Source organism: Vidua chalybeata, chromosome 2 (genome assembly GCF_026979565.1).
Source record: "Vidua chalybeata isolate OUT-0048 chromosome 2, bVidCha1 merged haplotype, whole genome shotgun sequence".
Lineage (NCBI taxonomy): Eukaryota > Metazoa > Chordata > Aves > Passeriformes > Viduidae > Vidua > Vidua chalybeata.
Window position 1 is genome coordinate 23,526,926 of NC_071531.1, and position 15,575 is coordinate 23,542,500.

At 38.1% G+C, this 15,575-nt stretch overlaps 1 protein-coding gene across 1 annotated transcript in view; it reads left to right on the forward strand.

The window, feature by feature from the left end:
• Positions 1–15,575, forward strand: part of MYO16 (myosin XVI) — a 353,672-nt gene that overhangs the window by 83,973 nt on the left and 254,124 nt on the right. The window contains exon 2 of the mRNA XM_053935810.1: positions 9,495–9,758. Within this exon, the coding sequence (XP_053791785.1) occupies positions 9,533–9,758 (226 nt within the window). The 5' untranslated portion in view covers positions 9,495–9,532. The remainder of the gene's footprint in view (positions 1–9,494; positions 9,759–15,575) is intronic.

The window sequence follows — 15,575 nt, forward strand, 5'->3', positions numbered from 1 at the left end:
CAAACAAGTGAATACTACATTGCCTAGTAGTGTTGTACAACAATTTCATTATGGTTAGAAATTATAATGTGGCTTTTCTACCATAAGGATGTCAGGTTTAGAGTCCAAGCCATTATCTCTGGTCACACAAGGCACCATGTCAAGTCTTGCAAGGAAATTTCAGCATGCTCCAAGTTTCTTCTTCTTGGTGTGCTGGTTGCAGATGGGGTAGAGTTAATTTTCTTCACAGTGTCTAGTACAGGGCTCTGGTTTAGATTTGTGCTGAACACAAGGCTGATAATTGTAGAGATGTTTTTGTTAATTGCTGAGGAGGGCTAACACAGAGCCAAGGATTTTTCTGCTTCTCATACAACCACACCAGGGAGGGAGTTGTTGGTGCATGAGAGGCTGGGAGGAGACACAGCCAGGACAGGTGACCCCAACTGACCAAAGGGATATTCCAGATCACAGGACCTCATGCTTATTATAGAAAGTAGGGAGGAAGAAGGAGGAAGGGAGCGCATTTGGAGTGATGATGTTTGTCTTCCCAAGTAACTGTTGCACATGATGGGGTCCTGCACTCCTGGAGATAGCTGAACATCTGCCAAATCATGGGAAGCAGTAAATTAATTCCTTTTTGCTTTGCTTTGTGTGCAGCTTTAGCTTTCCCTGTTAAACTGTATTTCAACCCATGAGTCCTCTTTTACCCTTCGTATTCTTTCCCCAGTCCTGCTGGTGGAGCAGGGACTGAGCTGCTGTGTAGGGTTTGCTGGCTGGAGTCAAACCACAGTGCTTGGGTGAAAAGCAATGCCATGCACACTTTGCACCACTTACCTTGCTGCAAGCAGAAGATAAGGTGTTGGTGGGACAAGCTTCAGAGGGTGTTTCTACACTTCATAAACAATGAAAGGTATTGGACTGCTGATGATCTACAGCATTGTTATTTAGCTTGCTGGATCATTTTTGAAGTGTCCCTACTAGTTCTCTCTATGGCAAAGGCTATGGATGGTATCTAGAGACCCCTCCCAATAGAGAGGGCAGATGAAACACCCTCAGATTGTGTGTTCTATTTCCTGTGCAGTCTTTAATCTATTTCAAATAGTTTTTATCCTCAAATACTGTTCCCTGCCTACATATACCCTCCTACTACTTACTAGAGCATATATAAACACTTTTGGGTTTATGTTGTAAAATACCTTTCTCCTATGTTGCAGTGCAGTCTTCATTTTAGACACTGTGAAATTTAGAAGCCACAAAAATAGATAATTATATCTTAGAGCACAAGAGCTCAGCAAAATAAAAGGAGAACTAGGAGTATCTGGTGTACAACATTTACCTGACAAGCTTTTTTTTTTGCCTTTTTTTTTTTTTTTTTTTTTTTTTTTTTTTTTTTTTTTTTTTTGTCAGGGAATACTTCTAAGCTTTGTGCTGATTGCTCAAAAAACTTACTTAAATTCCAAAAGAGCAGTAGTTCAACCTATTGTCTGAATATTCATTATTTAAAGAGGTTACAATAAAGCCCTGAAATTAAACAAGCCCATTCTTTGTGAAAAAAAAGAGCACAGATTTTCATCTCCAAAAAGCCCACCTGAGATATTCTATGAGATGAATGGGTTAATGTGTTTTACTCATATCCCAGACTGTGCAGTCTTTCTAGTTGGAAACTCTTGTGCTCCAGAGCAGACAATGGTGTCTTAGTTTGTTTCACAAAAGGTTCTGATGTTTGCAGGAGAAATTACTTGAAATATGCTGTGGTTTGTGGGAATTCAGACTGTACCTTTGTCTCATCCTCCAAGGGAGTACAGAAGGATAATGGCAGCAGAAAGGAGATGGAGATAGCAGCTTTACCAAAATAAACAGTATAAGCTTGACCAGATCATGTATGTTCATTTTGCTTGCATTCCTTTATTTTCTGGATGTGATACACAGATGAGGACTACTGCTCTGGGACATACAGACTTTCTTTCAGACCATTCATACCTGTGAATTCCTTGTACATCAAAAACAGACAAATGAAAATAATTTCTTTGTGTTTCTAAAAAATGAGAAGAACCCCATACATATGTATTTGAAACCTGTATTTCATTACACTGAAGGTTAATGCACAGGCAAGCAGTTTGGCTGCTTTTGTTGAATAAGCTGGCAAACAGTTAATGAATTTTACCTAGAACATAAAATCTCTGTATGTCACAGACTGCTACATGGCATAAATCACAAATGACAGTGCAGAGCCCTCTGTTATATTTAATTAGGTATTATTCAGACTTTCTTCTATCACTACAATGGCAAGATCCCAAACTAGTTGGTTCTTTGATTTAAATATAATAAATTTTTAGAAAATGCCAGTGTAACTTCACTGAATTGCTGATAGATAGATAATAGAGTCTATTAGGAAGCTTGTAGAGTTGATAAATAGCTTCTCATAAGTAACTTTTCCTTGGTATCAAGCTGGAAATTGATTGCAGCTCCTACTTACCAGTCTAGTCACATCGAAAGGCTCTTGAAGAGCAGCATACGGGAGTAGGGTTTTATAAGAGGGTGGCTGCCTGAATGCGCTCAGGATTGCTCTTCAGCAAAGACAGAATTGGGTGTTAAGCAGAAATTGAGGAAGCTTTATTGTGTCATTTAAGAGCCCTAACTTTCTAATTACATCTAAAAGAGGCTCTATGGAGCCAAGAATAGTAGAAACACATCAGCTCCTTTACTGCAATGTGATTTATTCTCAGAGGACTTGGCATTAATTGAATTCTTTACATTCTTTACAAGGTAAATAGTTTACATTTATACTGCTCCCTCATGATTATCTGCTTTTGGGGTGGGAAGGGAAAACAAGAAAAAAGGAAAAGGATGAAGTCCATTGCTACAGTGAGCAGATCCGTACTGACCTGATGGAAGGGTTTCAGCTGTGGATGTCAGGCTGAGTGGTTGCAAGCACCACGCTTCACTCACAGCTTAATAAATTTAATGGAGAGGCTGTTCAAATGGTAAGTAATTTTCCCTGTGCTGAACAAAAGATTTTCAAATCCAAGTATTTTGATGCTGACCTTAATGTTTCAATTTGAGATGGATTTAAGCTAGCTTTTCCTGTGGCTGTTCTTAGCCACATTCCTTTTGGAAACTGTAATATCTGTAGAAGATACATAGTAACTTTTGATTTCTGAAGAGAGCACCTGTAAAAAATGTATTGATCTGCATTTCAGACACAATGGCTTCAATTATGTTATAGTATTTATATCACTGATTTCATAAGAAAGTCATCTCAGCTTCATAAATACTAATAAATTGTTATTTCTAATTCAACATAATAAATTTAAATAATATACATTGTTGGTAGAAGAAAAACCTCCTGTATAATAATGTCATTTTTATGTATAACAGCAAAGTGCATTACTAAAAGGGCCAGTGCTTAAATTTCTGGTCTGACTACTGTTAGCAAACATGGAGTGCACATCAATGTAGCTTTTTGAACTGGATGAAGCTGCACTGATTTACACCATCTGTGTATCTGAATCTGTAAGTGCCAAGCACTTGCTGCTCATTGCATGCCTTTCCCACATATCTTTGTTAGTAGTGTGGTTATGGTTAGCTAGCCAGCTTTAAAAATGTTGTACAATAGTACTGTCTTTGTGAAAAAAAAAAAGACTTTTTTAATTTGTTGAATGAATGCTAATCTATTTAAAGCTTTATTGAAGTTGTTGAAATTTTGAAATATTTTATCTTTCTGCAATTCAGGACTATTTCAGTTATCTAAATTAGAATGTAGATGTTTAATTGCAGTTGTGAAAATGGTCTGATATCATATCTTTAGCAAGAATAGACCAAGGTAAGGGCTAAGTGTCAGAGGACCCAAACTAAACACTGTATCTATTTTGGAGGGTTTTTTTACCCTTTTTTCTTTAGTGAGATTAAACTGCTTAAAGACTATTGTTTTGGTAGCAGCATACATTCTCAGAATCTCAGATTACCATTTTTCCAGGTACTTTAAATCCTCTACATTTTGTTTCAATGCTATAGAGACCATAGTCTTTCAAATACCCAGAACTTTAATTATTCATTGTTTAAAATAGCATAAAAATAATCATGTTTGCATAAATAAAGGTAAACATGTCTCTTATTATTTCGAAATTTGCAATTTTAAGCATTATGCACCCTCATTCCATGTCACCTTATTTGAGATGCTTGCTGCATTAAACAATGTCAAAAGTTTGATTGTTTGCTTGCCTTTAATGAAAAGTCACATGCAATTTCAAAATAAAATACGTCTGAGCAGAGAGGTGAGCCTGTGTGCACATGTATGTAGGCATTCAGCTTTATTTTCTGTAAATGCCTCTTGACCTGTCACCCAGATTATTCAGGGGCATAATCACCCCCATGTAATGTGAATTACCATCTGAGGTGCAGTTTTTAGGGTGACTAGTCTCCCAATTTAAATGCCAGACCAAGTGACTAAAGTTATTAGACATAAAGCCATAAGAAGCAGTATAAGGGAAAGCTATATCAATATGGTTTCTGAAAAGAGATATGGCAAAAATGTCCCTGCATACTGTAAAGTTACATGAGCTCAAATCACCTTCAGAAGATGGAAGAATATTTCTGTAACAATCACATTCTTCCTCTCTGTTTATGTCCCATCACCCTTCCTTTGCTCTTCATTTTGTTCAGGAGCTGGTGCTTGTAATGTCACAAAATATTCCTTCTCTCATCTTCACAGTGAGAACCAGTGACAATTCAAAGCAAATTGAATTCCATTCCTCTTTACTCAGAAATCTCTTGTTTATACAGGCAGGATCAAACTGTAATTTGTCTTGTGATGTGGATGTCATACTCTCCGATTGCGAGTAAATTGCTACAATTTTATGAAGCTGTTGTTTTAAAGCAGCGATTCTTCTCTTTCTTATGGTGCATGGCAGACCCAGTCAATGAAGCAGATTTTCACTAGCAAATATCATTGAAACACTTTTTTTTCTGTTGGTTACAGTGGTAATGATGGTGGTCCTGTACTAATTAGTAATCAATGTAATGTGGTAAAAGTTTCTCTGGTTTTGATATTTCAGTATTCTATAGAGGTTTCTACATTGTGTGCTTATACAGAAGATGCAGACCTTAAAACTATATGCATACTGACAATCATCTTTAATCTAGTCGTTTTTGTCCAGAACATCCCATTAAATAAATAATGACCCAGTAAACCTTGTCAGCTTTTTCGTGGGTGACATTGCAAGGTGTTCTCCACTGCAGTCTACCATGACCATCACAGTGGCCTTATTACATTAGTGTAATTTGTCAGGCACTGAGGCAAAAACCACATGAAATAATCTTCAAATCTGGTATTTTATGTAATGAGATAGAAACTCTCAAGAAAATATATTCAGAAGGCAACCTTTTTCCCTATCCACAAATCTTTACCATACTGCCTCCTGAGTAGCACGCTCAAAACCAGCTCTGTTTGAGATCATGTTTTCCATCTATCTTCTGCTGTTGAATGGGGGTCATATAGTGTTCTTATACCAAATCAGTGTGGCAGTTTGTGCCAGTTTTCCCATATATGGGGAAGGAAAGGATGGACATGTTACCTGCTGCACAAGTTACCTTTTCAGGAGGCTCTAATAGCTTTTCTTTGGAGTCTAACTGTGGTTCAGTTGTCATTCTCTAAGCAGTAACTGTTTACATCTGCCTAATAAAGTTGTGGATTTTAGCAGCTATTTGTTCCTGGAGGATTTCTTTACAGCTGAAGTTGTTGCTGCTGTTGGCAATGGTCACTTAGGACAGAGTAGTTGGCATACTTCAAATGGGAGAGCTTAATCCTGGGAATTGGTTTGATAGAAACTTTGAGCAGTTCAAGAGAGGAAGTGCATATTTTTCATGCCTGAGGCAGATTAACCCTATACCTCGGTACAGGCTGGGAACTGACTGACTTGAGCTGCAATCCTGCTGAAGAGTGTGCAGGGGTTACAATGGACACAGGGTTGAATGGAAGCTAGCCATATGTGCTGACGATAAATCAGGCAAACCACACAGGGGACTGTGTTCAGAGGAGTTTGGCCAGCAGATGGAGGGAACTTATTGTCTGCTGCTACTTGTGGCTACTGAAGCTGCATCTACAAATATGTGGTCTTGATCCCACCAGTCTAAGATGGATACTGAGGCAATAGGATGAGAGCAATAGGAGGTAACCAGGACAACTAGCAGAAATTACAAAGCTGAAGTCTTCTCAATAGTGATAGTAGTAACAAGGGATAATGGCCACCAAAAGAGCTCAAGGCATTTTTGATAGAAGTCAGTGCAGCACTTAAACAGCTTACCCAGACAACTTGTAGAATCTGTTAACAGAGGCTTTCAAGACTGGTAGACAAGACGAAGTTATCTGATCCAGTGTTAATGAATTACCCCATGCTTCATGTGTATTAAGCCATCCACAGAATTTCCTCCAGAAGCATGTCTATAATCATCCTGTGTTTGAGGTGAGCTCTCCTGAGGTGTGAAAGAAGCTCTGCTTCTTGTGCCATCACCAGTTACTGTGCTTAGTAGGACCACAGAGCAGAGCTCTGCCTGGTTCTAAAACTGAGACTCAATGGTACATTCCTTAGAGATGAGTGCCTGAAAGATTGGTTCAGGGAGTTTGCCTTGTCTGCATTTATACTGTTTCTTAATCAAGGCTTAATCTAATGAGGTTGCTGACCTGTAGCTGTTACATCCACAGTCAGATACTGATCTGTTGTGTATCAGGTGTATCAGGTTCCAGATCTGCTGAGAAAATAAATTTCATCTTCTATTCATTAATTCTCAGCTGAGACCAGTGACCAGATGGATCAAGAGGCCTTTTCTCAATTGGCCTGAACTGCTTTGTCTCTGGTCACACACTGGGAACTGCTTTGTGAGGCCAGTTGTGGTAGTCAAGCACTTTTCCACATAGGGCCAATAGTCAAAGACTCATACAAGCTGAAAGTCATTCCAGTGGAGAGGCAGAGGACACTAAGCCAGGAACATCCTTCCTGAAACTGGAATATTCCTGTGAGAACATCTTTGCTGTGCTGTGTTTGACCAAGACACTGAGCTGATTTGTTTGATTTCTTGCCTTGGAAGAGGAGAGCAGTGTGATGGCGAAGATGTCCTACAGCTTGCATCAGTCTCATTTGTGATACGGCAGCAAACACTACCAGTTCCTCCTAAGAACAGAGACTGCCCATGAGCTAAGCTGATGAAAAGCAAAGATACCATTAAAGTCTTTGGTTAGCAGACAGTGCAGAGTTATGGTTATGACTAAGATAGTAGCCACAATTCTCAGCCTCAGGTGAGTTTTCAAATGTAAACAGCACGTTCAGCTGCAGCCTGTTGGAGCTCAAGTGCATGGCTGCCCCTTCTTCCCTTCATGAAGGAGAAGGAATGAGCAGAGCAGGGGTGGGCTCCCAGCTGCAGGCAAACACGGTTTAACACAGTGAGCGGGTTTTCCTTCTGTGGCTATGAGTCTTGCTGGCAGGCATTATAGCCACATTTAGAAGTGTTAGGGTGTAAACTTAGGGTGTTACAAACCTAAAGGCTTGGCTGCTGAAATATTTTATACACAGCAGAACAATTCTAACAGCAAAGATTTGAAGTTTGCTTATTCTGCAGTCCTATCATGAGAAAAAGAAGATGTCACTTGCAAATACCTCAGACTGAGCAGGATGGTCTGAGTGCTGCTCTTCTGTGGGATTGAATGCTCTGAGTGCTGGGATTGAAGCCAAGCATAAAGTTACATCTTCTGCAGTGTTACAGAGTTACCCTTTCATTTTGTTGTGTCTTCCAACAAGGAAATAAAAGAAATGAAACATATAATTTTTGTTATGAAATAAGATATAATTTAAGGTCAAGTGGAAAATTTTGTGTTATACAGCAGGAGTTGTTGGCTTTGACATGCAAGAAGAAAGAGTTTGTGTTTTGCCTTAATGCAAGCCAATAATTGCATCCAGTTTTTAGTTTGACAGCTAATTTTCTTCTAATTAGAAGAGCATGCTAAGAAAGGAACAGAAATTATAGAGAGAGGGTAGCCTATGTTAAAAGTAATTGACTTAACTTGACCTGTAGAATTGTACTCTGTGTCTGCTTCTGTCATAGAGTTTCCCAATGACACACTCTGGGCACTTTTTTGGATAAATGTTTGTTCCAGAGTTTCTTGAAGTCTGGTTTGAGACCATAGGTTGTAGTTTATAGTGAATACACATAATATTTAATAAAATATATAATATTTGTATTATCTGTAATTTATGAAATAACAAATAATTTAGCAAATAAATATATGACATTATACATAGAATTTATAAAATTATTTGCATGCAGACTTAAGACTATCATTTTATACTTTATTATGGAATTGTGATACATAATAGTTTATAGAATACTATGTCTTTAAAGCAAACAAAACATGTTAAAAAAACAACACAAGGTTCTTGAATGGGACACCCAAAATCAGTGAGTAATTTAAAAAGAAAATCTTTGGTTTTCACTTCCTTTGTAGAGAATGCAGATAAGAATACTCTGTTGTCCTTTTTTTAAATGAAAATAAATAAATATTTATGATACTTTTACGTGTTGTGATGACATGAGCTTTACAAAACCCTGTCAGGAGATTGTTAATTGTGCTTCCAGAGCAGGGTTTGAATGGAATTCAATAGATTAAACACATGTCAAACCACAAGGAGAAAACAAAGTGGTCATTTAGTCAGCAGTACTCGGGTGTGCCCTCAATGAGGTAGGGATCCTTTGATGATGTGACTATACAAAACAGGTAGAAAAAAAACTGCTTATTGAGTTGCAGAGTGAGGCTAATTATGGTATTTCTTAACTACCCAAGGTGAATTGAGTCTGTATTTCCTTCAAGAGGTCTTACTTCAAACTGTGGAGAGAAAACTTCCTTCATCTGGGCTGCTGTCAGCCCTTAGAAATTACAAATTTGAGCCCTTAGCCCCCATATGAAGGAACTTCATATACATAAAGTAGAACATGAGATTCAGAAGTGATGGGGTGATCTGTAGCCACCACATCGAATCGCCTTAGTGCGGGATAGTGGGCACATTGTTGATGGATGTGGATGATACGATAATTTTTCTTATCACTGAATACAGGAATTTGCCAACCTAAAGCAAGATGAAAATGAATAAAAAAGAGGTATGGGCATCAAACTAGCATTAGTCTTCACAGTAGTTTCTTGTTTGTAAGCAAATACTAGCCACTTGAATTGTACTGAAATATTTAGGTATTTTGCCCATCTCACACTTTCAGACTTCTTTCTATTCACATTTGTTCATATGAACTGAGCCAGCTTTTAAAAAATGCATCAGTGATTTAACAGAATGAGTGATGTGTTATTTTCAAAAAGTAAATGATAATGACATAGACTCTCTGTAGTCAGCCTTGGTCAAGTAGGAGGAGCTTACATGATGGACTTGCACATGGTTAGAACAACAAAATAATTGGTGGAGGTTTCATGGCACATTTGAAAGCAAGATCTAAATTTGCTTGTGTTTAATTCCTTGCAGGCTGTTTCCAGCTATGTAATGTTTTTCGGACCCATGAGATGGAAATTGAGCAGTGCTTGCTGGAGTCCCTTCCCCTCGGCCAGCGGCAGCGGCTGGTCAAGCGCATGCGCTGTGACCAAATAAAGGCGTACTACGAGCGAGAAAAAGCTTTCCAGAAACGGGAGGGCTACGGGAAGAAGCTGAAACATGGAAAGAATCAACGAGTTTGTTTTAATCTTGCTGATATGATACAGGATGCAATCATACGTCATGATGATAAAGAAGGTACGTATTATTAATCTTGTATAATATTTTCCTTTGTACAGTAAAAGTTTCAGAGGAAAAGCTTTCTTGTTCTGCTCATCTATCTCTAGGTAAAATACAAAACACTGATCATAAAGTGATTGTCTCAATGAAATATGCAGGCATCTATTGCAACAACTTCTGCATTGCAACTTCTTACTGAAATGAATAAGGTATGGAGAGTAAACCTTCAGAAACCTAATGAATTTATTTTGAGATTAATATAAACTAATATATTTCAAAACAAATAAGGACTATGAATCTATGATTATGCCTGGCCTCTCACATACATACATGAGCCATAGAATTTAACACAAGTTATTTTGAAAATTGGGTTCTCATTTTTAGCCAAAATTTGGAGTAAGGGATGCTGCTGTTAGTGACATTGGCGTTTCTAGAGAAAGGAAATTGTGTTGACCCATAGTCACACCAGATATAAAGTCATCTTTCTGCCTGTGAAATTATGTTTATGTCCTTTTGAAATATGTAACCACACTTTAGTGTTCTGGTTTTAGCTTCCTGGCATTGTGTGAATCCCTGGTTCAGCTGATAGTAACCTGAGGAATTTGTAATTTACTCCTCAGAAGTGAACCAAACCTTGCAGTAAGAATCTCCCAACTTTTAGAAGTCCCCAGAAATCCCCATACTGTTGTGTGGTAGGGAGGGATATAAGAAAAGAACTGATGCAATGTTGTTGGCAACTCCTTTGCAAACAGAGTTTATGTCAGTTCATTGTAATCACATTAGTGTAAAAAGGGGAAATTCTGAGACAGACACACATCATGCAAAGAACTTGACAAGTTTCGCCTAATTTTTATCAGTTTGATTAGGTATGCCTTTTTTATTCACTCCTGAATCTTCATTTTATTGTGCATTTGCTCTATAAACCATTGTTTATCACTCAGGTATAGTCCTACACATTTAGATCTTTAGAAGAAATGAATCAAAATGTTCTTCTTTTAAAGTGGGTGCACAAGGCATCATTTGCCTTGCCATAAATGGTAAATAAAATTCACATTTCATTCCACTCTCCTGCTTCTAGCAGGAATTATAAGCAAGATTTTCCTCCATGTTCCCATAGCTCCAGCTTTCTTTAAAAACCAAGCAGAATGCAAGGCATTACTCTTAACATTCTGTAAAATTCAGATACTTGAGGCTATTTTTGACATTCACACTGAAGAAATGTAGGTTGCTTATTGCATTGGTGGAAGGGCATCAACAGTGTTTAGTGTTACCTATACTTGGCCTTGAGCTGCACCTGAATCAGAATATAAAGTTCAGCGAGTGCTGAGACTGAATAACGTAAGCAGAAAGGGAAGATATCTCAGGCAGAGGAAAGTCAAATGGAGGAAAACCAGGAATGTTGTCCTGCACTTGAAACAGATGAAACAGATGAAACAGGTCTCCATAAGCAAGGAGATCAAATAGCCCACTGATAACATAGTCCTGAATTTGTTGCCTGTGGTTCTTTCCCAGCACTATGAAAATGTGTGATGCCTTTAGGCAGCTTGGGGACCTGCAAGTGCCTGTCCGTTGTGTTTTTAGCCAAATGTTCCCAGAGACTGTTTGCTTTGGGGTAAAAAATGCTATATTAAGAATTGTTATCATCCAAAAAACCCCAAACCAGAACAACAACAACAAAGTTTAAACTCACAGACATGAAAGCTGCTTTCCTGATATTGTTGCTGAGTGGAACATAACAACCATGACTCCTCGGTGAATACACCTACATTAGAATTTATGTTCAAATTATACATATGCTTTTGTAATAAATATCACATTCATTTACTATGTTTGGTCGTGTTTTATGGAGCATGTAATGGAGATTCCTTTCAGGCAAAGCTGTACTGGAAGATGTGGTCTGGAAGTACAGCTAGTGCCCCAAAACAGTAATGAGCTTTCAGTCCGTAAGGCTCGGCTAGACAGAACCTGGAGTAATCCAATGGAAGTAGGGGGGTGTAGCTGAGGAAGTTGGGCTTTTGCTACAACCTGTTTCTCTATTTAATCATATTTTACAATGTGCTCAACAATCAACAGCATTGGATAGGTGTAAAAGACAGCTAAGAAAGGTGTTTTGCAGTTATATGAATGAAATGCAAAAAAATGTGGTATAGAAAGTGGAAAGAGGGCACAACAAAGGGATAGAAGTAGTTGTCTAAGTGAAGTTCAGGGGTTCAATTTTTCTGAAGTATCATAAATTATACAGAGTGGACAGCACATCATTTTGAAGTGGTGAGTTGTAGTTCTGGTTTGGTACGTGAGATAAATTGGATACCATTAATATATATAGAAAGATGAATTTATAATGTGGCTGATGCAGAGACATTTCACAATTGAGTCTGGTCAGAATTTCACTCTTATAAATTCATTATCTTTGTTATTCATGAAAAGTCTTCTCCAAAGTTACTATAGAAGCTGCTACTGGGCACAAAATGCATTGCTGTTACTGCATGCTAACAGGAGTGACCATTAGTTTGCTCTAAAATTAATTTTAGAACAGGCTTTGAGAAATTTTTACTAGTGACTGGCTTTGTATCAAATTTATAAATGAAATATAAGCTCATTTGATTTCTCAATAAGCTAAAAATTAGTGAAATGATGTGTCTTTGCTCTTTTTTATTAACTATATTTTTAAATTAATTGTATTTGTAACTGTTCTTTAGTATTTTATCTGACCCAGGGAGATTGAAGGGGAATCCTCCTTCTCTGTCTCCTTGCAGCATCCTGTATTTTCTCTGTTTTAAAGCAATATGTTTTTACTGCTGTTGATGGGCCACATCCACCCACACCACTAGCAGTGATCATTTTGGGAGATTCTGCAACTATTATTCTCAGTGTTGACTTGTATAGAAGCAGAAGCTGATGAATAAGTGAGTGCAGTCTTTTTTAACACTGATTTTTGTACATCTTTGCTGCTGACAAGGGAATACCTTTTGGTTAATTTTCCTTTAAATACTATATATTTTTCTTCTGTGAGATATTAAATCCCTAACAAAAATGGACAGCAGAAAATTTGTCTTGCTGGCATCAGTCATATAAATGTACTTCAGAATGGGAGAGGTAGCCAAGTAGGCTTTTGCAACCCATTCCTTCCCACTGTGAACTGGGTGTGCTTGCACCTACATGTGGCATTACCATGTGGACTCAGATCTTTTCTAGAACACACACAAACCATAATCAGTATTTCCTGAGCCTACACATCAGCTGAGACTAATCTACAAGCAATTAGGAAATTAACCCAACACTCAGGAAATAAACTAAGCCAGTCTCAGTCTGAGTTTCTGCTTCAAATACAAGGTAGTCAAGTGGATCCTTAGTACTTGGGCCTCGTGAGAATAAAGGGCATGCATTGCTCCTGAGGCAAAAGTGCAGTTATTGGCACTGACAGCACTGAGAAACAGTGGCTGTTTTGAAATATGTGATTTTTGGAATGTGAGCTGATAGGTAAGCTTGCTACATTGAAAACAGTAGCTAAAAGTGGACGTGACAGTGCTGTACCTGAAATCTAAAATGGAGGAAACTAAAGGACTGGCTTTAGTTTCTATCATGTTTCAGTATATTCTGTAACCCACCTTCTCAGTCATCCTGCAGAATTGCTCGAGATGTAGGATTGTCAGAAAATCTTTGTATGTGGCAAGTATCTTTTGTTGTAAAACCTCTCAGTCCTAAGGCAGTCATGATGTGTACCATAAAGTCTGCCGGGCTGGCAGGTGGTGCTAGGTCAGGGTACAAAGTGCAGAGAGCCATCAAATTCAGTCTGGAGACAAAAGAGGTACTCCTGTGCAAATCAGCATTATAAAGGGGAAATGCAGATTCCCTAAACCTATTTAATGCCCATTTCATCCTTCTGATGAGCAATATGCTGATTCTGTGACAGCATTGTGATTCTAAATAGTAGCGATACCAGGGTGAGTGAGTATTAGCATAATGCTGAGTCTCTAGCATTGATTCTTTGTCCTTTTGTAGTGACTCCCTGTTTTAGTCAGTCCTCCTCAATTCTCACAGAGCTTCTTCCATACCCTGCAGAGTTGCCGGTGTGACTTTGCCTTTAGAGATAGAATGTTGGCATATGGTGGCTGGGGACATCCTTACTCTCCTTTCTCTCACCACGGTATGTCAGGAAAAGGTGATTTAAAAAGAAGATGTTACCAATATCCTACTTTACCTGCAGCGTTCACTGCCAAGGCAAGTCTCCCGGGACTGGGTCCTAGCCCCAGCTGATTGACTGCCAAGGAGTTTCATAGTGTAGGAAAGAAAAAAGAAATCCTATCTCACTTCCCTTCCTCTGATGCCAGTATCTCTAGCTGTTTAAAAGATGTAATAGTATTGTGAGATTGGTAGTATCATGATATTTGAAAGGTTGGAATAATCAATATATTGGAAGGGTTTAGTATCATTAATTATTTTAATAAGCACTGTACAACATTATGATAAATTTCAGTTATGTTAATTAAAAGGGTGTGTAAGTGAGCATAAAGGGGGTACAGGTGGGGCTGGTGCTGAACTGTAATTTACATCTGAACAACTTTGGGCTATAAAGAGGGCTCAGGGGAGGGGAAACAAAATCCATTCAGAAGAAGAATGTATCTTTAATTTAAGTTGGCAGATGAGTTGACCATTAACTTTCGTTAGGAGAATGTGTCAGAGATTTTATAATAACCCTTCCTATTCGTGGAAAAAATAAATAATCTGAAACAGAAAACTGAGGCTGAAACTGAGCAGAAATAAACCAATTTTTTATTATTTCCTTGCATTGTTTTTAAATCTTCTAACCAACTTCTTAGTTTTGCATTCTATTACATTAGGCTTGGTTATGCTTTACTGTCCTTTTTCCAGTAGAAACAGCTTGGTTGATTGTATAGATGTTCTGTAAAACAGTGGATTGCACTGACTGTGTCTGGCAAACATCTCAGGGCAAACTAACTGATCCTCAACTATCAGTTTCAACATTGGCAGCATTGTTTTTGAAAAGCTGGAAGAAGCAAGTTGTGGGCAGCAGTGACAGGTTGGTGAGAGCAGGGCTCCATTATATGAAACCTGTTGTCAGGCAACAGTGTGGAACATAGACTCTTCCAGGCAAACAGCTTTATAATTAAGAATAATGGGAACATATTCAGATAGCCTGTCTGCTGTTGGGATTCTGACTTTCAGACTACCTTTTTTAGAGGTTTGATGATACCTCCCCTTGTCAAACTGATTTCAGGCAACTTTTCTGATTTTCACGTATTGCATGTTCAGGGATGAATGGTGAGAAAGCAAGGCTCTGAGCATGGCAATGCCTGGTTTTTAAAATTCACCAGACTCTTGGATGAGGATTGCATTTTTGTGTGCCAGAAGTTCAGAGGAATCTTTGCTACTAGAAGAGACTGAAAGATAGAAAAATATGTTTACTAAAGACAGAGAATTTTAGTAACAGAAGAGTTTTACAGAAATACAAAGTAATAAAGCACATTATTATGTTTAATGTTTAGGAAAGAGATGAAAAACAGGTGTAACATTAAATCTCTCATGTTAGGTCCTTATCATTAAGGCAGAATTTCCTTAAATTAGGCAAAAATAACTCCATCTTGAGTTTAAAATAAAGGAAAAGAGAAGGATCTCTGTGTGAAAGTGCAGATTAATCTTCTGTGCCATCACGGATTACCATAATCTGTGGTACAGACACACTCTTATTCGCTTCCACCTTTAAAAATCTTCCTGCCTTGTTTCTTATGATTAATATTTAATATCACCTTCTTTCCTTCCATTCTCCTCCCAAAGGTACTTTAATTAGCATTTCTTTTGTATACTGGAGGTTGC